The following is a 23,454-nucleotide window of genomic DNA, read 5'->3' as shown; positions in this document are numbered from 1 at the left end:
CAGTAATTCCCAGGTCAAGGCATGACTTTTTTTTTATTTGGAATAAAATATTTCACAATCCTTTTTCTGTGGATTACAGAAAATGAAGTGCTGGATTCCAGACCTGCTGAAGAAGCCTGGAGTGGAAGCATACGAAGGGCTAATTAAAAGCTGCTATGCTTGGTTTTCTGAAGATGAGTCATTTTACAATATGCATGCACCATACTACTAGTACTGGTAATATGGTAACACACTCAACATACATGTACATCACTGTACTTGACCTGAATTAGGGTATTTATATTATTATAAGGGGTATATTTTCCCTGAATTTACACCATTGATGTTAATGTTGCATAAACTCTTGCATAGTCTCATTTATAGATAATTTGATTAGTTAATGTGTTCACATCGACAGTGCTGATTGAGAATCTGGGAGCCAAATGAACATGCAACATGCACACATGAATATTACACATACGTTATTAGAATTATACTTCTTAATATCCATATTTCATTAATATGAGATCCAACTAGCACCTATGCCCAGCCATTTTACCAACAGAACAGAGTGGATGCTACGTCCACACTTAATGCTCCATTACGAAGTCATATTTCATGGTTGCCAGATCCTGATGCAGAGGCAGTAGATTCCTTCACACTACTGGTATACTGAGGGAAATTTACGCTATCTTATGCTTTCCCTCCATTCTGTCTGGTCAATAAAATGCTTATAAAAAATACAAGAAGACAATGCATATGGTGTTGGCCTGCCGGTCATTCCAAATTGGCCTACACAGGCCTGGCTCCCACTCTTAATGACTATGCTGGAGGAAGAACCATTGGTCCTGAAAAAGGAGCAAATCATTGCTTACACGACCAGTCTCTAAATCTAGCCCTCCACTGTGCACTAAACTTGATCTACTTTGTCGCAGGACTGGCAGTTAGAGTTCAAGATAGGGGGACTACAGAAGGGGACTGTGGACATGTTGTGTGCCTCCTAAAGACTGTCTTTTTAGTTATTGTACACGCACACAACATGGCACCTACATCAGGAAATGGCAAGAATTTTGCGGACGGGATACTTTGTGGACACTCAGTGCACGGCAGTAGAAAATGCCGAATTTTATGGGGATCTTTATGTACGCCAAATGTTACCGCCCAATAGGCTGTTGTTACGTAAACTTACTCATAAACTGTGTATTCTCCTCACAGTCACATCCGCATAGAGGGCTATATAGAGGGCTTTAGAGGACTATTTCAAGATGTATAAAAGAGACCCTGAGTGTGACAGGTATGGGCATCAGAACTTTCAAACTGCACTCCACAAGGGCTGCAGTGGTATCTACTGCAAAGAAGCTAGATGTTCCTGGAGGTGGCATCTTGAAACAAGCAGGGTGGTCGAACGAGCAAACCTTCAACAGGTTCTATAACAAGCCATCATTAACAGGCAGGACCAACACATACACATACAATGTAGGTGCTCTAAGGCAGTCCTAGAAAACCATTAAGACGATTTCAATTTCAATATCCGTTAGTTACAATTATGCTGCATCATCTCAATTGTATACAAAAATGTGATCACTTGCTTCAAGATCTAATATTAATGAACTACGGATATTACTAAAAATAATAAGAAAATTAAATCGGAACTTATCTACTTGAAGTTTGACTTTTATTATTAAGTAAAAGTAGTGTGAGTTGATATGTCCTCCATTCCTTTCTTATTGCAACCTTCAAATGCAAAGTCTATGTTTACTCAGCAAATATCTGTTAATTTCTTCTTCTTTTTTTTATTGTTTGTGACAGAGGTTGAAATTTCTTTTGTACAGGCAGGTCTCATTAGCACCAAGTTTGTATAGTTCTTTTAATATTCACACCAGAAATGCTGTATCATGTCAAACCAGTAATCCTGGACTCGTCAGGCTAAGATTTGCCTGCATGACTTATATTACACAGGAGTGTGAGTGGGATCTCACTCCTATTACCCAAATGATAAGAGTCAAACTTCGAACAGGTCAGTTCTCATTTAATTTTCTTGTTTTCACCTATTGCTGACACATTATCAATATTCATCGGCACTATATTTGGCAAACAAAAATGACATCAGAGTCCCACCACCATGCGTACTTGAGAATGAACAAGTCTCAGAATTCCTTCTCACTTTTGCTTGCCCGCAAAATTACAATGCAAAACTGTAAAACAATCATGACTGTCACCATCATATATTCATCCTAGTGCATTCTTGAAATACATTTACATATCTTATTAACAGACAAAAATAAAAATGAAGACAAAAATACTAAAAAATCATTCACAGATTTTGGCAACTTCATACACACAGGTCTCCATTATCTGTGTCCTAGATTTCTCAGTTTCCTCACACTTAACTTTTCCGGCTTATTCCTCTCTATCTCTTCTATCTCTTGTCATTGCAAATTTATCTGATTCTTCTGACCACAAAATGACCCCGAAATATTTCCCCAAATATTTCATCTCCCTGATCCAACAGTCATGAGCTATCCTTTTGGTTTCACAATATCACAAAGAGTATTGCTTAGGATAAATTCCCCAAACTATTCCCAATCCAAGTTGCCATACTTGGAAAAACCATTTTCTTTTGTGACAATACAAATGCTAGTTGGGGCAAACAATCAGGGCCCTGTTTCATAAAACTTGATATCAATAACAAATTTCGATAGTTGTTATAAGCTACTGAAATTCTTAGATCTGATTGGCTGAGAGAAAATTTGTCATAGAAATGTGGCAGTTGTTACTGATACCAAGTTTTCGAAACGGGACCCAGGTCTCCTCAATGGAATAACTCAAAGAGCCACACTGGGGGGCACACAAAGCCAACTCCTCCTCTTTTGAGATGGGTGAATATAGCACTCTGATGCATATGTACATGTACAAGAAAGGGCTTATCCACTAGTCAGACACCAGCTGATGTTTGTTCCTGGGTGCTCTGCTATATCAACAGGGTCAAGGCTTCAAAGATGTCTCTAGGAATGGAATGGCAACGGCCACGACAGAAAGAGATGCCTGAGAGCGTCTAAACCCATTCCATACTGAATTATGAAATGCCCATAGACTTAATACACGGGCCACCAGATTCCCATATGGAACGGGTTAAGTCACTATTGTATTTTTTCGGGTCATTTCCTGATGGCCTTTGGCACACTCATTTCAACAGTTATGACAGAAATAGACGCCTGGCCATGTCCAATATCCCTGTCACACATTGACCGCCCATTTCCTTATAGCTTTTGCATGCTTCCTTGTGACAGCTACAACAGAAATAGTTGCTCGTGCACCTTTGGCGTCTCTCCCGCACTGATTCCAACAGAAATAAGATGCTTGACCCATCTTCTAATGTCTCTGTCCAGCTTGTGCGGTCACTTGCGGACCGCCTTCCGTATGAGGGCCATCCTCTGCTTGTGGGCCTCCGTGGCTGCCGGCCTCTTGAGGGGCTTCCGCTGCTCCTCTGGGGTGTAGCCGGGGATCCACATGTTCCAGTTGCGTTCTGTAGGGAGGGATATTTACCAGAAACAACAGAGCATGTCATTCATCGGGGACACAGAGCTTTTGCCCAGTCTGGTTCTTTTCTTTTTGTTCCATTAACTTTTGTGCTTTCTTTTCAATCATGGCTCCGCCCTATCAAATGAAATAATGTCAAAAAAGGACTCTCCTTTCAGCCCCACAAGTGTCAATGTGTGACAGACATGTTGCGTTAGAAGACTAAATCATTAAATTCATTATTATCATCATATACACTGTATTTTACTCAGTGGAAAAACACTTGCCAAATACAGAACAATTTTGACTTTGCCCAATTCCTGCACTTCTATGGGATCATATATAACAAGCTGTGTATTCATTTTAGTACTGACTGATCTCATATCCCAATACCCACTTCACATCCTAAGCTTACTAGTGTCATCGTTTGGTATAATAGAAACATGAGCCCTTTTCCACATGTTTTTTCATACCCCATGCTCCATCCTTGGCATACATAGAATGCATATCCTGCTAATATATGATGATGTATGAAGACCCTTAAACTCTTGCTTACAAATAATTCTCATCATTCAGCTGCTAAAGGTCCTTAACGGGATGTTTAAATATCGATACAGAATAAGACTTGAAAATCAAATGCTGTGACACCCTAAGACGAACCTCACAATCTAAAAGAATCAAATTCTACTTAATGATTTTATATGTTTCATATTTCAGGCACACATGTTTGTTTGCTTCATTCGTATCAGAGAAGATGGCTGGATAGCCCATATTCAGCTGCAATAGCTGGTCTTCCATGGAGTCAAGTTAGATGTAAGGCGGGACCACTTCATCGGGAAAAACACCATGCTCTTTGCGATGAATAAATGAAGTGATATCTTTTATGTGCATGACTTGTGACTCTCTCATACACGGGACATCCATTTTATGTCCTGTCCGAGGAACACAGTGTTTTGCCTCTCACTGGAGGGGACGGTATGATTACACACAACATTCGTGAGGCAGATGTGTTACCAACTGAGCTAACTCACCGCCTTCATGCGTGTATCATATATAAACTTTCATTATGACCATATTTGCTATGTGTCACAAGCTTTCATGGCAAAAGAGCTTTAATAGCAGAAGAATCAAAACCTGGGTGAACTCAGCTATCGTTTAAGCATAGACTTACCAAGGTGAAGGAGGATGTCTTTCACCTCCAGGGTGTTGGATTTACGATGTTTGGCCAACTGGCATCCCGCTGTCACTACATTTTCAATGAAGTCATCAGCGATTTGGAGCAGCATCTGCAAAATATGTGATTGAGCAAATTTGAAAGATTAACTTTGCAAAAGAATTTGATAATATGAACTTTTTGCATTCCCATGTCTAGGTTTCTACACAAAGCAGCAAAAACAACAAACAAAAACATGTGGACAGTATATTGAACAGGCTTCAGCATGACAAAGAGCATTACAAAAAAATTTACACAAATGTCTACTTCCTCTTCTGAAATCAATGTAAGTGTGTTCTGCTAAACATGTTACACTATTTGTGTGTTTGCAGTAATGCAACAGTACATAAAAAGTTAAAATAAACCTTCTTAATTTTTCCCCTTCATTTATCTTATATTAGAAGAATTACTGAAAATGTTGAATATACCAAATTCAGATCTGAACTTTACCATTCTGCTGTCACAGTTCAGCAAGTGTTAATTACACATTTGAATAAAGGTAAGCAGTGCTCTTGAATAACACAGGGCCTTACAAAACTATTTCTTCCTTTACACATTTGAATAAAGGTAAGCAGTGCTCTTGAATAATACAGGGCCTTACAAAACTATTTCTTCCAAGTGCCTGAGTGGTGCAGTCAATCAAGGGACCCATACTTTCAATGGGAAAGTGCCCATACATTTCCCTTATCCCACTGCAAGGTTAAGTTGCCCTAGCTCTGAGCATGCAAGTGCATTCGTATCACCCTGTACTTGACATTTGAATTGCATTTGATATCGTACATTGTGCATTCACTTTGCAAACAGCTTGTTTCTACAACAGTGGCAAGTGTTGGGGGGAAAAACTATTCTCTTTGATAGACTTTGATGTGTGCAAGAAAACAGAAGTAAGCTACCTCCTCTACATCCTCATCAAGCTGGGTGTTGGGATCCACCTCTCTCACTAGGTCCTGTATCTTCTTCTTGTTCAGCATCTAGGGAACACAAAGAAAGAGTGCTGGGAACCAATCATGATTTTTCTCACCACAGCTGCCTTCCTCCTCCTCATTACCATTATCATCATCATCGTCCCCTTCATCCTCTTCATCACGATCATTGTCCTAACATATTAAGTGCACAAGCATAATTTGCTCGGATTACATTGTACATTCATCTTCGCTGAAGCTGAAAATGTAAAATGTTAACACACGATGCATGACAGAAGAAGAACTATGCATGCTACACGCTGGATGATGAATGATCAGAATAGCTCAATTGAGCCTTTGGTTCAGTGAGACAGAAAACAACGACAGCAAACAAGGCGAATGCCAAGTGACGTCTCGCCTGTATATTGCAATTTGTGAGAATAGTGGTTTTTTTTTTCAAAATACAGGTGTAAGTTCAATGACCTTCTGACTTTTGACTTGGTTGGACTTCACCAATATTCAAACTTGACCGGCATGTTTAGGTTGTGTACCTGTGGTGTGAGTTAGCAAATGCCAACTACGTTGACAAAAAAGTGACACCTATGTCTCGCTTCCACTACACAGGCAAGAAAAAAACTCACCTGTCCCACATCGCCTCCGGCATCTCCACCAGCTCCAAGCGACATGGAGATGGGGGAGTCCCTCACGCTGGCTGTATCCCTCACACTGGAGAAAGAGTGCTGCAGCGAGTGAGAGCTGGTGCTGCTCCCACTGGCACCCAGCTGCATACAGACAAAGAGACAAAAACTTGTGGGATGGCGGAGTTCACTTTGCAGACTCTTACAAACTGGCATAACATACGTGTACATTTACAAGTTGCATAATTTCCCATTTGTGGGACAACTACTGTACACATGATGCCATCTAGATTTCATGGGGTTTTTATTTTTGCAAATCTTGTGAGTCAGATGCTATTCACAAATTGAACAGAGTTTGCAAAATCATTTCCTCTAATCTTGACATGAATGCGCCTTACGTGCGTGAAGTCTCTCTTCATTACTCAACTCCAAGATTGCTAATTTAACCAGTAGCAAAATTGTCAGGTGGCTAAGTCCCGATTCATGAAAAATTACACTCACTAAACATATGGCGTAGTCAGTATCAAAATAGGGAGTTGTTTTGAATAACCACGGACACAATAAAAGCAACTGAACTCATATTGCACAGCAGGTAATCATCTTAGGGTAAACAAAAGAAACAATAATGGAAGTATGATTTGTACAGCCTGTGTGCAGGGCTCACCTGTGCGTTGCTGTTATTGTTACTGCTAGAGGCAAGAGACTTCATAGTTTGTGTGGCCGAGTTGGGTTGCTGGTGGATAGGGGTCCCTGATGTATGCATTTGCTTCTCCGCTCGCAACTGGAAAAGAATTTTGCAAAGTTTGACCGACATGGTGAGTGGGTCTTCAATGTGCTCAGCACTCTATGTGTGCTGACATTCGAGGGAGAAGCAGGTTGTATTTCAAATCATGAACATGAATCAGTGGTAAACAACATCACAGATAATATCAAGCAACACCTAAAAGAATTAAAGTTATCCAACTGGTTGATTGCACATCATGTAACATGTAATTACATCGCACACTGTCACTGCCGAGCGCGCAGTTTTTGTTGGGCAATTTTGGATATTGCACGGCTGACGTCACCATTTGCTAGGCTCATAATCAACTCATAGTTTTTTGCACCACTGCATGCCTCTGACATCACAATAAACATTCCTTTGCCATGCACAGTACATCAGTTTCAAGAGCACACTCAGTTACTCATTTCACTGCTACAATTACAATATTGTATGTCATCCGATCACTTTCATGTATGACTGTGCCACAATACAATGTAAAACCTTACACTATTCATGCAAAATGGTTGCTATTTCTGTACTACATCCAAAAATTGGTGTGGACTACATCTGTTAATGTTCGAGGTATAGTTAAAGCAAATTACTTATGGTCTAACTCATGCAACGAAATAAGATTTCACACTCAGTGAAAGATGAGGTGCACTATTCAACTTGGCTCGCCTCTTTAGATAGAGTGCCTCATCTTTCACCTCATGTGAAATCTTGTACCATCAAATCCGTAACCATTTGTTATATCGTATAAAGGATATCCGCCAGAAAAATACCAGTGTTCATATCACAAGTGTTTGTTTCACTAACAATGGCAGCCTAGTCATGATCTGAAAAGCAAATTGCAGCAATAACAACAAAAGACAATTACACATACTAGTATCACAATAATGAAAAGAGCTTTTCATTGTCACATTTTTTTTCTGTTCAAGCAGCAATGCTCTTCCGTGCTCATGAGATGACATTTTTTTTTAAAGACATAGTAGTTATAAGAAGGTTACATTATTGTGAGGATCAAGAAGTATGATTATGTCACACTACATACCCTTTCTTGTTCCAGAAGGGCCTTCTGGTGCAACTCTCGTAGCTTGGCCAAATCCCCTTCTTGCCTTGTGGTCAGCTGGCCCAAACCTTCCAACAACTAAAAGTTCAGAATACAAGGAATTAATCGAGATAAAAAAAGTCCATAGATAAACAGCACGGAATATTCCAAAGAGCAGTCATTATCTGCAATCCTGCTTGAATGTACCACAAGAGACCAGTACATAATACCCTTCTAAAGCTCAAACTTCATAACAGAATGTTCTCTAACTGTGTCGATACGGCAATCCACACCAGTTTTTGCAATGCACGTCATGGACTTTAATGTAACCTGTCCAAAATCTGCTCAGACTGAACCTCTTTTCTTTAGATTTAGAGGATTTCATCTTCCTGTTTTCACAGACATCATGTAAAATTGCATCTGTAAACGGATTGAAAAAAAAAAATACGCACCTGATAAATAAGCATTTGATTCTTGTGATTGTGATCCGAACAAGCTTCATAGCAGACATTTTCAAGTTTGAGAACTGAAGCACTTTATTTTGCTATCTAGAGCAAAAGGCATTGCAGCTGGGTGATTTGGAGTCTCAACAGACTGGAGTTTTTTTCTTCAGCTTGTCAGAAATTCACTAGAAATTATTCAATATTGTATGATCTGTGCAATAAAAAATGAATCATAATGAAACACTTATTCATTCCACACATTTTTTTTTTCATTTACCCAAGGAGATTGTAACTTCAATTGTGAAGCTCCTACAACTCAACAACTGTCCTATTCTCTTGCTAATTGTCCAAGTTTATCAAATAAAAATTGCATTGGAACAAAGACCACATAGTATTCCTATGCAATTGATAAAACTGTCCACTTTTAAAGGACAAGTCCACCTTCATATACATGTGGATTGAGTGAATGCAACAATATTAGTGGAACACATGAGTGAAAGTTTTGGGAAAATCTGACAATCCATTTAAAAGTTATGATTTTTTGAAGTATCTGCGCAATCACTGCTGGATGAGAAGACTACTACAGTGTATGATGTCACATGCGTACAACGATATAAGGAAAATAAAAAGAGAAATTCACAAAACTTTACTTTTTAAATAAAGTGCACATTCCTTCAATTTGTTACTGACATATGTTAAGGGTAATATTATTCCCCCTGCCTTCTGAAAGAGAGAAGTTGAGTGTTCTTTTGTTATGTGAGAAAGGTGAAAATATGTTGAAGTTTCTTTATACTTTCTTTATATTGTTGTACACATGTGACATCACAAGCTATAGTAGTCTTCTCATCCAGCCGTGACTGAGCAGAAACTTCAAAAATTCATTACTTTTGAATGGACTCTCCAATTTTCCTCAAACTCTCACTGATGTGTTCTACTAATATTGCTGCATTCACTTAACCCACATGTCAATGAAGGTGAACTTGTCCTTTAGAGACCCAGGAGCATAAGGATACCATGGAGTGGGAAGGCTGGCCCAGCTCAGAGACATTCAAGAATCCCTGTCATGAATTGTGTACAGCTTTATCACTGATCTCTAAGTACATTGTAAGTACACACACAGCTGAAGAACCTCCACTGGAATAGACAGTTAGCGATGCACATATTCGCTGATGACAGGTGCTATTTGCGGTTTTCGAATGTACCCCGGTGGGCAGCTAAGATCAACTTAATCAGACCACAAACTTATGGGAAAACAAGACATAAACAGGGGCGGATCCAGGAATTCCTTAAAGCGGAGGCACCTTTACAAAATTAAAGGGGGAGAGGCGCACACCTTCCCCCCCCCCATTTTTTCCTTTTTATTTCTTTTGTTTACACAAAGAAATGAAGAGGGGGAGCGCGCCCGGTGCGCCCCCCTCTGGATCCGCCACTGAATAAATCATAACAATAAATGTTTCCCCATGCTACCGGGTCTCTAAACCTGAACAGCTTTGCAGTTAAGGTCTGGGCTTCTTACCTTTATCTGGTCCTCAATGGCCTTGATTGTTTCCTGGAGTGTCTTGCAGGGCACAGTGGGCTTGGTCCCGCTTGGTGCCTGCTGCCCCTGGGAAGGGGCGGAGGCAGTGGACGCCAGGGGAGGCATGGAGGGGTTACCAGCTGGCGCCTGCATACTGCTATTATTCACAGTTCAACAGCTTGGACAGGGGCTGAAAGGAAAGGGAAGAAACAATATAACGCTGGGCTGCAAATTCATACAAGAATCTTTCCTTAATCTGCTAAGTTTAAGCGATTATTCTGTAAGGTTTAGATCCCTGTGCATCATGGCATGTGGTGAACAAGTGGAGTAAACTTCACAGGCTGTACTAATACAAGCACAATTTCTGTTGATTGCTGTGCAATCTCAATCATTGCATTTGTGCAACAAAACAATGAACTGTGACCTTGTCCATGTAGATCATATAATCCAGTATTTTATCTAATTTTATCAACATCAGGTAACAGTCCCAATGTGAAAAGAAAAAAAAAATCACTGTGACTCTATTATTAGCGCATGTGTCATACACACACTTCAATGTAGAATCTATGATGCATTGTACATCATCGCATTTGAAAAACTTTGTTAATCTGCCACCTGAAATCCATTCGAAGTCAAAAACATTCTCGCATTAAAAATGATTTTGTCACCTGTTACATATGGCAAAATACATTTGGATTAGAAATACAATTAGTTCTATTTGTGTTTTTATGGAGGAAAAAGGTGAATTAGGAATGTCTTTTGAGAGCGATGAAAATCCGTTGCCCCAGCCAGCTGATCTCCGATCGCGGCGCGTGTTACATGCAATGTGAATGTCTTGCGACGACTTTAGGTAGGCCCTAGTGCAGTAGTGGCGACTTAAATTTAATGGTAATTGACGTTAGAATCTACTTGTGAAGTAGATTTATGACCATCTATCGACCAATTTGCCGTTTGTAAACGTTACATTTGTGGCCGACGTTTTGGAATCATTTCTAACAGTTAGTCGTTACGGTACATTATTAGTTGGTTGGCGTTTACTCAGTCCGGGAAACCCGCTCATGAGGACCGCTCCCGCGTACGAGGACTGCCCCGCCTCATGAGGACCTCCCCCCCCGCCTCATGAGGACCGCCCCCATGCCTCATGAGGCCCGGGGGGAACGCCTCATGAGGCCCCCCTATTCACTTCTATTCATCTCACATCTGACGTATAAATTGTCGCAACTTTGCACGGTGATTTTTTGTTACACACACATGTCCACTATCCATGATGAAAAGAAGAAAAAATCCTATCTGTTTTTTTTTTTCAAAAATCGAGTTTTAATTAACCGATGCAGAGCGCCCATTAAAACACACGTGTTTTCATGAGGCGTTCCCCCCGGGCCTCATGATGCATGGGGGCGGTCCTCATGAGGCGGGGGGGAGGTCCTCATGAGGCGGGGCAGTCCTCGTACGCGGGAGCGGTCCTCATGAGCGGGTTTCCCGGACTGTACTACACACTAACGCCAGTAACGGTTACTTAGACTAACGTTAGGTCCTACATTTGTGGGCGCCGTCCAATTTCTACATTTGTGGGCGATGTATTTCTACATTATATTAGTGGGCGTTTCTACATTTGTGGATTCAACAAGCCCCCCCCCCCCCCTCATAATTACCGTATGAACTCAGATCCTGAGACACTGAGTCCAGTTCTCAGTGCCAGTCAGTGGTTCTTGTACATCCGTTGTAAATTAATTTTAATTGCTCTTGTGCGTGGTCTAACTTTAGACTAATTTTAATCCTTTCTGTTCCTTTCGTTTCTTTTTGAAACAACACTGACGAAGACACCATACGGCCATTTCTAGACAGCATCTACCGGTACTTACTTTTCCGTCTTCGTCTAGCAGCAGTCGCAGCGCAGTATCTACATGAAATGTATTTAGGCCCTATTGCAATATGCAAGCATGCAGTCACCTGGCCGATGATGTCCTTACAGTGTACATTGTACGTACTGTTACGTACAATGTAATGCGAGTGCCTAGGTGAAAGCGCTTGCTTGCTTTGCGCTGGTTAGCTCGTCGTCTCGTACAAAATCTTTTCATTCTTGGAGGGATTAAATTAAGAGCAAAAGTAATTTGAGGGATAAAAAAAATATTTACATTCTGGAATTAATTTAAAAAAGATAATAAAATTCTAATTGATGATCTATGTTGCTTAGAAATCCCAAAAAGTAGCACATAGACAATTAATTTTAAAAGAGGTCATAAATCTTGTAAAAATGGCAGCTTCCACGACAATGTCAGATTTGTCTTCTAAGGTAAGCAAATCGAGCATAACAAGCTTTTGTAAATCGGGAGACTCACAGACACATGGTGTCAGAAGTTTGGGGGTTTCTTAAATGTTCCCCTTTATTGATCGTAGTGAAAGATAGTGGAGAAACCTAATGATTTGGTGTAAGAACCTGCATAAATGAGGTCAATAATAACCACTGCACTACCGGTATAGACTCCTAACCCCCTTTACGGTACGTATTTGTCCGTATGGGGTCGGTGCTGCGGTTAATAGACTCCTAGTGATTGTGTACAGTACGTACTGTACACAGTCATTTAATGCTGTGGGAGCCGTCGTGTATGCTTAGCGTAGTATGTTTACGTAGCATATGCTGCGGCAGCGCGCCGCGCGTCCACGCGCGGGAGACACGACACTACTGTATTTTACTACTTGTACTAGATCAACATTTCTAATACTAATAGTATCTATTGGATCTACGATTTAATAGTACGTGGCTGTGACTGCTTTTGGTGCTCTTAAACACGTTAAACAATGTCAATGATGAACAGTTGCAGTGGTCAGTGTGATGTCCGCTGTGTGGTGTGTGAATCGTCCATTAGAATCTACATGCATTGTTGCCCCAAGGCCTTGTGGTTGTTGTACAATAAAGTACTAGGATTTAGGCCTACTAATGAATTTAAAAAGAAAGATATCTTGACAAAGGGGCAAAGTAAGAAAACTTTCGACTTTATATTGAACTGGCCATCGGGGCATCACACAGCATGTCAGCAGAGCAGTGTCTGAGAGCAGTCTGGGAAACCCGCTCATGAGGACCGCCCCCGCGTACGAGGATGGTCCCTCCTCATGAGGACCTCCCCCGCCTCATGAGCCCCCCCGGGGAACGCCTCATGAGGCCCCCCATTCACTTCTTATTCATTTCACATCTGACGTACAAATTGTCGCAACTTTGCACGGTGATTTTTTGTTACACACACATGTCCACTATCCATGATGAAAAGAAGAAAAATTCCTGTCTGTTTTTTTTTCTTCAAAAATCGAGTTTTAATCAACCGATGCAGAGCGCCCATCAAAACACGGGCGATGCTTTTTTCTGCGGCTCTCACCTCTCCGCGCACGAATCAGCCTCGTGAAGCTGAAGTCTGACATCTTTTTACACAAATTCGTAACGAGAAAAATTAAATCAGTACTAACCTGATCTTGTCCATATATTCCAAATTACTATTCCACACTGATAGAGTAGGTGGGTAGATGACATACTCCAGTTTGTTAGCAAAATAATCACTTTGTAGGTAAGACGAGTTCACTTTCTTCGTCAATTCCGCCCACGATTCCGCCGCCCGCTTACCGTTTGGGCGCTTTCTCTGGAATTTACGTCTGGCACATCATCCCGCGACGCGACGTACGTCGCATCACATCACGCATCCAGCACATACCAGACTGGTATGTGCTGGATGCGTGATGTGATGCGACGTACGTCGCGTCGCGGGATGATTCCAGAGAAAGCGCCCAAACGGTAAGCGGGCGGCGGAATCGTGGGCGGAATTGACGAAGAAAGTGAACTCGTCTTACCTACAAAGTGATTATTTTGCTAACAAACTGGAGTATGTCATCTACCCACCTACTCTATCAGTGTGGAATAGTAATTTGGAATATATGGACAAGATCAGGTTAGTACTGATTTAATTTTTCTCGTTACGAATTTGTGTAAAAAGATGTCAGACTTCAGCTTCACGAGGCTGATTCGTGCGCGGAGAGGTGAGAGCCGCAGAAAAAAGCATCGAAAATATTTAGTCGGATCAGGCCGCTAGGTGCGGCAGTCTTGCATTGTGCGAACGCGCTGGCGCCCGTGTTTTGATGGGCGCTCTACATCGGTTGATTAAAACTCGATTTTTGAAAAAAAAAACAGACAGGATTTTTTCTTCTTTTCATCATGGATAGTGGACATGTGTGTGTAACAAAAAATCACCGTGCAAAGTTGCGACAATTTATACGTCAGATGTGAGATGAATAAGAAGTGAATGGGGGGCCTCATGAGGCGTTCCCCGGGGGGCCTCATGAGGCGGGGGGAGGTCCTCATGAGGAGGGACCATCCTCGTACGCGGGGGCGGTCCTCATGAGCGGGTTTCCCGGACTGAGAGTGAGAGTTGATATTGGACTTGGAGTGATTTGGCTCAATCGGTTAGCGCACTGCATGGCTTATTGACACTTACGTGATAGGCACCAGCACCAAGGTTCGACCGTGCACAAAAGCATATAAAAGGTTAATCAAATTTCAAACGTAGATTCTACTCTAGTAGGCAGCCAGATTTTTGATGGCGTTGTGGTCATATCATGGCCGTGCGTGTAGAGACTCCAACTCTCCCGCTTTCGATGGGAGATCTCCCGCCGAAAGCCCATTTTTGCAGAATCTCCTGTTCTCCCGCTTGAAATGATTTCTTACTTAATTTCATTGTATGTTGAAAAATAAGCCTTAGATAGCGCGATAGAGCATCTAGAACCCTAGACCGCAAGTGACTTCGCGCTCGTGATGTGCGCAAAGCGCACATCAAGTTGGAGTCTCCCGTTTGCTAGGGGTTTCAGACGGGAGAATCTCCAGATCAGAAGGTGCTTGGTGTTGGAGTCTCTGTGCGTGGGCGGCTTGTATTAGACGCTGTCTAGCTTTTGAAGTGTAATTAAAATTACAGCAGCCGCACCAAGGTGACAAGGTTCGACTGTGTGCAAAACCATATATAAGTTTCTATTACAGCAGGCAGTCAAATTTTGGAGGGCATTGTGGTCAAATTATGGGTGGCTTGCAAATACACAGGGTTTGTGTATTTTGATAGGACTGATTGTCTGAGTAAGTTGGGCTTCTTTCCCAATCAAGCAACAGTACAGGTATAAAAAAACTGTTGTAAAGTTTGGTCATACTTTGACCAGTGGCTAATAAGAGACCAATTCAAGTGCTAATAACTGATGTGTTCTTGATGACATCAATTCTTAGCCGTGGATGGCATGCAAATTACTGCACAAGTAAAACAAAAATTTCACAAAGAATTATCTTTTATTTTCTTTCTTTAATCTACAAATGTACAGCCTTGAGGATAATATTCCATGAAATGCCTCTTTGGTACACATGTACATGTAATCTTACTTGAACTATTTGTGTGTGTGTGTGTGTGTACGTGTGTGTGAGTTATCATCTGCTGATAATAACAGAGGAACCTTTTTTTTGTGATAACGATCATTTTTGTTTGTTTGTTTTTCTGTGTGTTTTATTTACCGTTAAAGGATACTCCATCCTCTGCCTCAGGGGACCCAGACATCCCAGAAGGGTCGGCTTCCGGGTCAGGGGTCAAATCTGCGGCTCAGAAGAAAGCGGAACGAATGAACAGACTGAAGAACTTGCATTTGCGAAGGGTTAGGAAAGAACCTTGTGATATTACGTTCTGCACAATGTACCTTATGCCAACATCGAGGAATTTTATTTTAGTAGGGTGCTGATTTGAAAGCCTTGTACTTTGACTTTTGTGTTGAATTTATTATCATATCGTTGATTCCGTACCGGTAACTTAGTCTTTGGCCTTTTTAATGATATTTTATAAAAAGTGTGATTTGATGTATATGTCCTCAAATGACCTTTGTAAGAAGACTTTATAGTTTTTAAAGTTGTTCTCATGAACTCATTGCTGTAATGACTAAAATCTTGTCTTTATTTGTTGGTCAACAGCATAAACAGGGAAGCTTAGAAGAGATATTGCCTCCAACACTATTACCTAAGAATGCCCCACACTTGGTATAAATGTGCAAAAATGCTGCACAGAACTTTGTAACATATTGCTGCTGTAGTGTGATGGAATTTGCAATTCATCAACTGTTAAGTTGGGTGTAATTCCCAAACGCTTTAGTGCCTATTTGCTTGAGTGATTTCTTCGCAGATATATCTCGATCGTGCAGCTCACACGAGGAACGCGGGATTGGGGATGTGTGTAAATACCATTTCATTTTCATAATAGCTTTTGTATCTTGCAACAGAATGAAGCGCGCAAGATGAATCATGTGGAGGTGGTGGAGGAGGACAGAAGGAACAAGCTGCCGGCTAACCACGAGGCTCAGAAGCGACGATCGGAGTGGATTCTCAAAGACGAAGAAGAGAGAAAGGTAACAGCAACACTTCTTGGAGCATAACCTCTCTATTGAGGAGGGAAACTTACTACTCTTTTGCACCAAGTGTCTGTGAGACAACATTTGATGTGAATAAGAATGCATGCATGTTCTATCGCTTATTCTCATTTCTTAATCCAATACAATGTATTTTGCTTTGGACTAAAAAAATAGAAAGACAAACAAAATGCATAAAATTGCCTCCTTTTGCTATCTTGGTGCAAGAAATCAAAACAGGTGCAAGTAGAAGTAAGCAACAATCCATTCAAATTTTGCTCATTTGGCAATATATATGCAAAATAGAATGCAGAGGAGAAAATGTATCCCCTCTTCTATATAGACTTGACAAAGTTTTGGCTTTCGAGTAAGGACACAGAATTCTTTAGATCACAATAAAGAGCTGGTAGTGTTAAAAAAAAGAACAGTACAAATTTTCTTCCAACTTATTCCGTCCTGCATTTATAGCTAAACATGGTTTTATTGATCATCTTGAATACCGCCTTCACTCTCCATCTACCCTCACAGGCTGCAGCTGCTCGTGGAGAAGACTACGACAGGATGCGACTCTTGGACGTGTCGGCTGAGGATGCGGAGAGGTTTGAGAAGAAGAAGAAGAAGAGGAATCCCGACCAGGGCTTTGCAGGTCAGTGCATTAGACTCCCAGCAGTGTTCTTTCTTGTCCTGCACTCAGACTCGGTTCATCTCCATGTGTGGTGTTGAATTGACTTTATATGTAACTCCTCTTTCTCCGAGGTCAGATTTGCTGTATTTTGACTCTGTTCTGTCAGGCAGCAGAAAACTAAGTTTCCAAGTTCATCGTCTGTGCGCTCTTTCTTTTTTTTCTCATAAAAATAGTACATATGTCTTGTTTAAAATTTGATTTTTCATGATGAGATGGTGTGAAGATGACAATTTCTCTTCTTTTTTTTTTTCTTTTCATAGCAGCATTTGGAAATGTGCCACAAAATGTCCAGGTAATTCTTGTCACCGTATTTACATTTATGCCTTATATACGCATCAAATCAGATCAGTCCAGACTAGGCTCTAAATTAGCAGGGTTGTCTTTGTTTCTACAGTTGACTTGAAAGGCAAGAATTTGCAATGAGTTTACTTAAAAAGGAGAATATTAGTAAGGTTGACTTCATTGTCAAATAACAAGAGGATGTCTTGAGTTTCTAAACTCCTTTTTATTCATATACAGAAGTGTGAATTTGATTAGTTCTGAAAATATTATACACAGATCCAACAAAAGAATTTTCTTTCCTTCTCATCAAACCTCCAGTTGATAAGTTCTTCCCATCTTTTTCTGCCATTTTCCAACATTTCAGACTATGAGCAAGCAACTTTCAGGCAGTACCAGCGACTGACAAAACAGATGAAGCCTGACCTCCAGAACTATGAAAGGCAGAAGGAGAAATTGTAAGTGCTTTAGTATTCAGTATTATATTCCGCAGAATGTTGCAATAGGATTGGTCCAGAGCTGATCACGTGATGAAGCGTAGTTTTGCCCATCACATCACCTGAGAAGAAAAGTTCGTTACACTCTATGTTGATAGTTCCTTTTGTTTCGCTGATCTCCACACAGTCCACATAGTCCTAACGCAAGATGAGTACGCGCGAAATAAAAGTGCGTTGCACTGTGGACTATCATGTGATCTAGGTCACTTGATAGTACACGGTGCAATGCACTTTCACTTCGGTGCCGCGCGGTGCGCGCAGCAACTTCATTGTTTTGTCATCTACGCGCACACGTAGCCTAAGCCCTAATGATACCTAAAGACAGCCAAAACGGTTTCAGATGTGGAATAAAATGGGAATTTCTAGGACCCTAGATGTGGAATATAAAGCAAATAATCAACTTTTAGTTTCAGGCAATGACACAAACTATCACTTCCTCGGCGATCTGAATGTGTACGCTATCTTTCCTCAGCTGCGCTTCGGAAAGATAGCTACATCCAGATCGCCTCGGAAGTGATAGTTTGTCCCATCACCTTCATCAACGTTGATTATTTGCTTACTGTTATGACCTTTAGAGAAATGTCTTGAACCTTTGTAAGAGATGTATATCACTGTTGAATTAGACCCCAACTGGTTGTATCTCGTTTTGTTATGGTTATTATTTTGACTGCAGAATTGTACAACTATGCTTGAAATGTTCTTCAATATTTCAAATGCTTGTCTCAGCATTGTCATTCCTGTTTTCTGACTTGTTCGCGTTTGTTATGTTGTAAACAACAACTATGACCAAATTTGTTTTAGTAAGGTTTGAGTAAAAGTTCATATTGTGAATCTGTTGTAAAGCATGTGGAAACTTCTGTATCAAGAGGTATGAGGTTTAAATGTAATACATTATTATCATTATTTGCTTTGATGCATCATTGGCTTAGCCTGATGCCATTCAATGTTTTTGCCTTAATTTAATGTTATTCTGTCAAGTATTGCACAAGCAAATATGAGGAAGTGGTTAGCATCAGCAATGAATGTACGAAAGTGAAATCTTCCTCGTACCTAATCAACAAAATGTGCATCTATTGTCAAACGTGCAACTATTTTCCGCAACAAACACTACGGTATAAGTGCTTTGTGAGAGGTCTTTTGTTTGGGGGGGGGGGGGGGGGGGTTGCTTCAGATTCATAGTACTACTATATACAAGAGTTCATGGATACACACAATCAAGCAACAGAGTATGGAGAATGGACCCACACACAAACACACTGCATTTGCGCAAGGACAGCCATTTTTTTTTTTTTAGCTGATCAAAACAGCATGTACACTATTTCTGCATGAACTGCTGTGTGCATACCAAATCATCTCCATGTTTTGCCAATTGCACATACAATCTCTTCCTATATTATCACGGGCAACTGTGGGTATCATACCATGGTGAACACGTATATAAACAGTGCAAATGTCCAGCTTGTACAGAAAATTTATTTATTTCTGTGTCTGCCTTTCCAGAGATTGCCCTTATTCTGTATGCACGTCAAGGGACCCTTTCTAATGTTTGCCAGTGATTCCCCTCTTATCATATTTATATTTTTTTGTTTGTGCAGAGGAGAGGACCTCTACCCCGACCAAAACACTCTGACGCAGGTTGAGTTTCAAGACACGGAGGAGGGTGTCAACAGGATGGTGGAAGACTTGGAAAAACAGTGAGTGGAAGAACTGATCTATTTGAAGTACAGTTGAACCTCTCGTATCCGGACGAGTCGGGACCGGGGCTCATCTGGATAAGGGATTTGGCCGGATACAGGAGACTCAATGTTTTTAATACATTATGTACTGATGTAGCCCATTGTAGTACCACATGTAGTAATGTGTATACTGCAACCTTTTCATTGTTACACTCAGTAACAGACTCCAAAATAGAGGTTTGTGTTTGCAAGAATGAAATCATTTTCTTTTATAAATTCTTGGGATGATTTACCTGAATAATTATTAAGAAATGGATCAAGTAGATCTTGAAAATAAACAGTACGAGTCGACGAAACTACGCTTCAAAATTTGATCATCACGGCTCGGCAAAGTCGACTGTAGGTCGCCATTGTTAGATTGAGTTGGGAATCCCCCTTTCCTCCCGTAATTATTTTTAAAAAAGAAATCACGGCGAGATTGCGTCCGTATAATAGAGAGATCCGGATAAAGGGAGGCCGGATAAGAGAGGTTCAACTGTAACACTTTCTATTTTACCTAATACTCATATGAAGAGTTCAACGACATCTCACGGTGAGAGTGAATTTCTTATTGAGATTGACAATGTTGGAGAAAGCAAATGCTGCCCAGGGGCGTGTAACAAACTGGCATCAAGTGATGGAATAATGTTGCATCCTTCAGCTTAGAACAGGCACACTGTCATATCAGTTCTTCATGATTCGTCTGTGGTTGAGTTGTTGCAGTGATGCATAGAATATCTTGTTTGCAGACATAAAATGTGTCTAAATTGTGAGAACATGCTGGAGAAGCAAGTCCCAAGAAATCAGGACCTGGATCCTGTTGCGTAAAAAGATTCAATCAAACTTGAGTCAGAAAATCAAACATAAGTCACGTAACAGCCAATCAGAAGTGAGTATTCACAGACTTATGTTTGATTTGCTGACTTACGTTTGATTGCATCATGTTATGCAACAGTGCCTAGATTTTCAGGAACGAGCTTGATCTCAACTTTATGTAACAGGGCCCAGATCACGAATCTGATTACAGCATGGCAATTAACTTATGAGCAGGATTCAACCAAAATTTTTATGCCTCCGCCACGAAGTGGTGCCGGAGGCATTATGTTTTCGGGTTGTCCGTCCGTCCGTACGTCCGTACGTACGTCCGTACGTCTGTACGTCCGTACGTCCGTCCGTCCGCTTTCGTTTACGCGATAACTTGAGTAATATTTACTGGAATTTTACCAAACTTGGTCCAAGTATGAAGTATGATGGGGCAATAATTTGATTAGATTTGGGGTGAAATCGACTAAAGGTCAAAGGTCAAGGTCAAATCATGAAATTGTATCCGTTTATGCGATAACTCAAGACTGGATGGAGTAAATTTCACCAAACCTTGTTGGAGGATGATGTATGATGGGACAATTACTTGATTAGTTTTTCAGTGAAATCGGACAGAGGTCAAAGGTCAAAGATCAAGGTCAAATCCTAAAATTTATCTGTTTACGTGATAACTCAAAACTGGATGAAGCAGCTTTCACCAAACTTGGTCCAAGGATGATGTATGATGGGACAATTAGTTGATATGATTTTAGTGACATTGGCAAGAGGTCAAAGGTCAAAAGGTCAAGGTCAAATGCTACAAATGTTGCAATTTCCCCCATATCTATGCAATGCCCAAAGGTATTTTCTTGAAACTTGGTGTGGACATGTACTACTGTGTAAAGATTCTCCAGAGAGAGTTTCATGTCATAAGGTCAAAGGTCAAAAGGTCAAAGGTTAGGTGAAAATGTTGCAATATCACTTTTCTCGCAAATGGTTCAATGTATCTTCGTGGAACTTGGTACTTACGCATGTACTGACTGGCAGGGATTATCTAGGGAATTTAGGGGTCATGGGTCAATAGTCAGGGGTCAAAGGTCAAGGTCAACTCCTCAAAATTTTACTATTTCCCTCATATGCTAGTATATGCAATGCTTGCATTATTAGTTTCAAAACTTATTACATGCATTACCTAAAAGAGATTCTCTTGGAAATTTCCAGCCAGAAGGTCAAAGGTCAAAGGTTAAATGTCAAAGGCCAGGTTTCGAAGCCCTCCCCCCCCAAAAAAAAAAAAAAAAAAAAAATCCATTTTGTACCGTCATTACACTCTTTCTTCATACCTTGGAAATTACTCAATGCATAAACTTATAAAAAGGTCTGTCAGAATTCAAGTAAAAATTCTCAATTCCCCAAATATGTGTACCTGCACTCTTAGAAAATTAAAGCAAACCCAGTTCAAGACATTTCTGACAAACCTGTCATTTCAATATTTTGCCAGTTATGTGAAACTGTCATGGATCACACATTGTGAAGACATTGTACTATACGCCTATTGGGAGAATCATGCATTATGGCGGAGGCATCAGTCGCCATAGCGACATTTCTAGTTAATTTTTATCGCATTTGTGTGTTTATTGTCTTTTTTCCCCAATTTTCACTCCTTTATATTTAAATCTCCCTCACAGGATCGAGAAGAAAGCCAAGTACAGCAGGAGAAGAGCATTCAATGAGGAGGACGACGTCGACTACATCAACGAGAGGAACATGCGATTCAACAAGAAGATCGAGCGCTTCTACGGCAAGTACACCGCCGAGATCAAGCAAAACCTGGAGAGGGGGACGGCCGTGTAAGAGGATGAAGAGGGAAGTAGTAGAATGGACTCTGACGGACCGAGGATCTCACTCGCTGTTGATACATGTGGGACTAGCATTGCTCGTCTATGCACAGCTTGGAACGGAATGATCGGGGCTGACAAATTGAGTTTCACTTGGGCAGCAGATGGAGGAGCGGTGGCCGAGATCACGGGTGGAGCAAAACGCGAAACGATGAGCGGATATAGGGAGCCAAATGCTTCCATCGAGCGACTTTGAGACAAGAGAATGACAGTGTACAGGGGAACTTTGCTATAATGAGGACCACAAAACCATCACAATTACCTTGTTACAACAGGTTTCTCAATTAAGTGCACTCCCTTTATAAAGAACACAGTTATAACGAAATTCTGGTTACAACAAAGTAATAATCCAGGCCCCAACATTATCCGGTCAATGTTTTTTATTGTTTCGGTTATAACCAAATTTTGATGTAACGAAAGAAAACTGCCGGTCCCGGGGACTTTGTTAAACGGGAGTCCACTGTACCTCGTTACAACAGGTTTCTCACTATATCAGGGTACAAGAAACGAAGATATCAAGATTTGGACCTACTACAATGTCAACTACCTCATTAAAAGAGAGTTTGTTATTTCTGACCTCTGTGTAACCAAGGTTCCTCTGTAGTTGGGATGGAGAAAGTAATGAGGAACAAGAGTGGAGCATTGATGTTTTGTGTGTGGGCTCTAACTTTACATATGTTGAAAAGAAAAATAATCCATCTTGTATTTGTGCGTAAGAGGCACCTAGAAGTTTGTGCAGAGTTTTAATGCCCAAGTGTTCCACTGTTTGTGCAGTCAGACCCTTTTTTTGTTTGTTAGTGGTATGCTGGATGCCAGGCTCCCTGTTGAAGTAGCCAAAAGGGACAGTTTCAATGTGGCTTCAGGAGCCGCATTTACACTTACTAACATCGCGATTTTTAAAATCGCGATATTTTGGTCCACCGTTTACACTTGCGCAAAAGCATGCGAAGTTTGAGCTTCACGAAACATCGCGATTTTTTGGTCGGTAGTGCGCATGCGTAATTTACCTCTTTTCAACACGGTAGCTGAGTGGAAGCGCGCGCTATTCTAGCTGGTTGGAATGTTGAGCCAGGGCTTTTTATCAGTGCAATGCACACATAAATTTGTGCTTCTCGAGACTGTTTACTTACGGTAAAACTATAGAGCTTGCTGT

The 23,454-nt window shown here is 40.9% G+C and overlaps 2 protein-coding genes across 2 annotated transcripts; one reads left to right on the top strand and one right to left on the bottom strand.

The window, feature by feature from the left end:
- Positions 1–2,647: 2,647 nt before the first annotated feature.
- Positions 2,648–11,937, bottom strand: LOC139740292 (uncharacterized). Its single transcript, XM_071650874.1, has 8 exons — positions 11,884–11,937; positions 10,022–10,211; positions 8,066–8,161; positions 6,916–7,032; positions 6,255–6,395; positions 5,605–5,682; positions 4,670–4,784; positions 2,648–3,505 (listed from the first exon to the last, which is right to left on the bottom strand). Exons 2-8 carry the CDS (start codon positions 10,172–10,174, stop codon positions 3,378–3,380), a joined length of 828 nt encoding a protein of 275 aa, XP_071506975.1. The 5' UTR covers positions 10,175–10,211; positions 11,884–11,937; the 3' UTR covers positions 2,648–3,377.
- Positions 11,938–12,288: 351 nt separating this feature from the next.
- LOC139740291 (pre-mRNA-splicing factor syf2-like) lies at positions 12,289–22,267 on the top strand. The gene is made up of 7 exons (XM_071650873.1): positions 12,289–12,314; positions 15,560–15,688; positions 16,304–16,429; positions 16,958–17,075; positions 17,761–17,851; positions 19,486–19,584; positions 22,092–22,267. Exons 1-7 carry the CDS (start codon positions 12,294–12,296, stop codon positions 22,255–22,257), a joined length of 750 nt encoding a protein of 249 aa, XP_071506974.1. The 5' UTR covers positions 12,289–12,293; the 3' UTR covers positions 22,258–22,267.
- Positions 22,268–23,454: the final 1,187 nt, after the last annotated feature.

Source organism: Diadema antillarum, unplaced genomic scaffold (genome assembly GCF_040938485.1).
Source record: "Diadema antillarum isolate AM-2024a unplaced genomic scaffold, OU_Dant_1.0 seq00000846_RagTag, whole genome shotgun sequence".
NCBI classification, from domain to species: domain Eukaryota; kingdom Metazoa; phylum Echinodermata; class Echinoidea; order Diadematoida; family Diadematidae; genus Diadema; species Diadema antillarum.
Note: the sequence above shows the minus strand (reverse complement) of the source record. Positions and strands in the feature narration are given on the sequence as shown.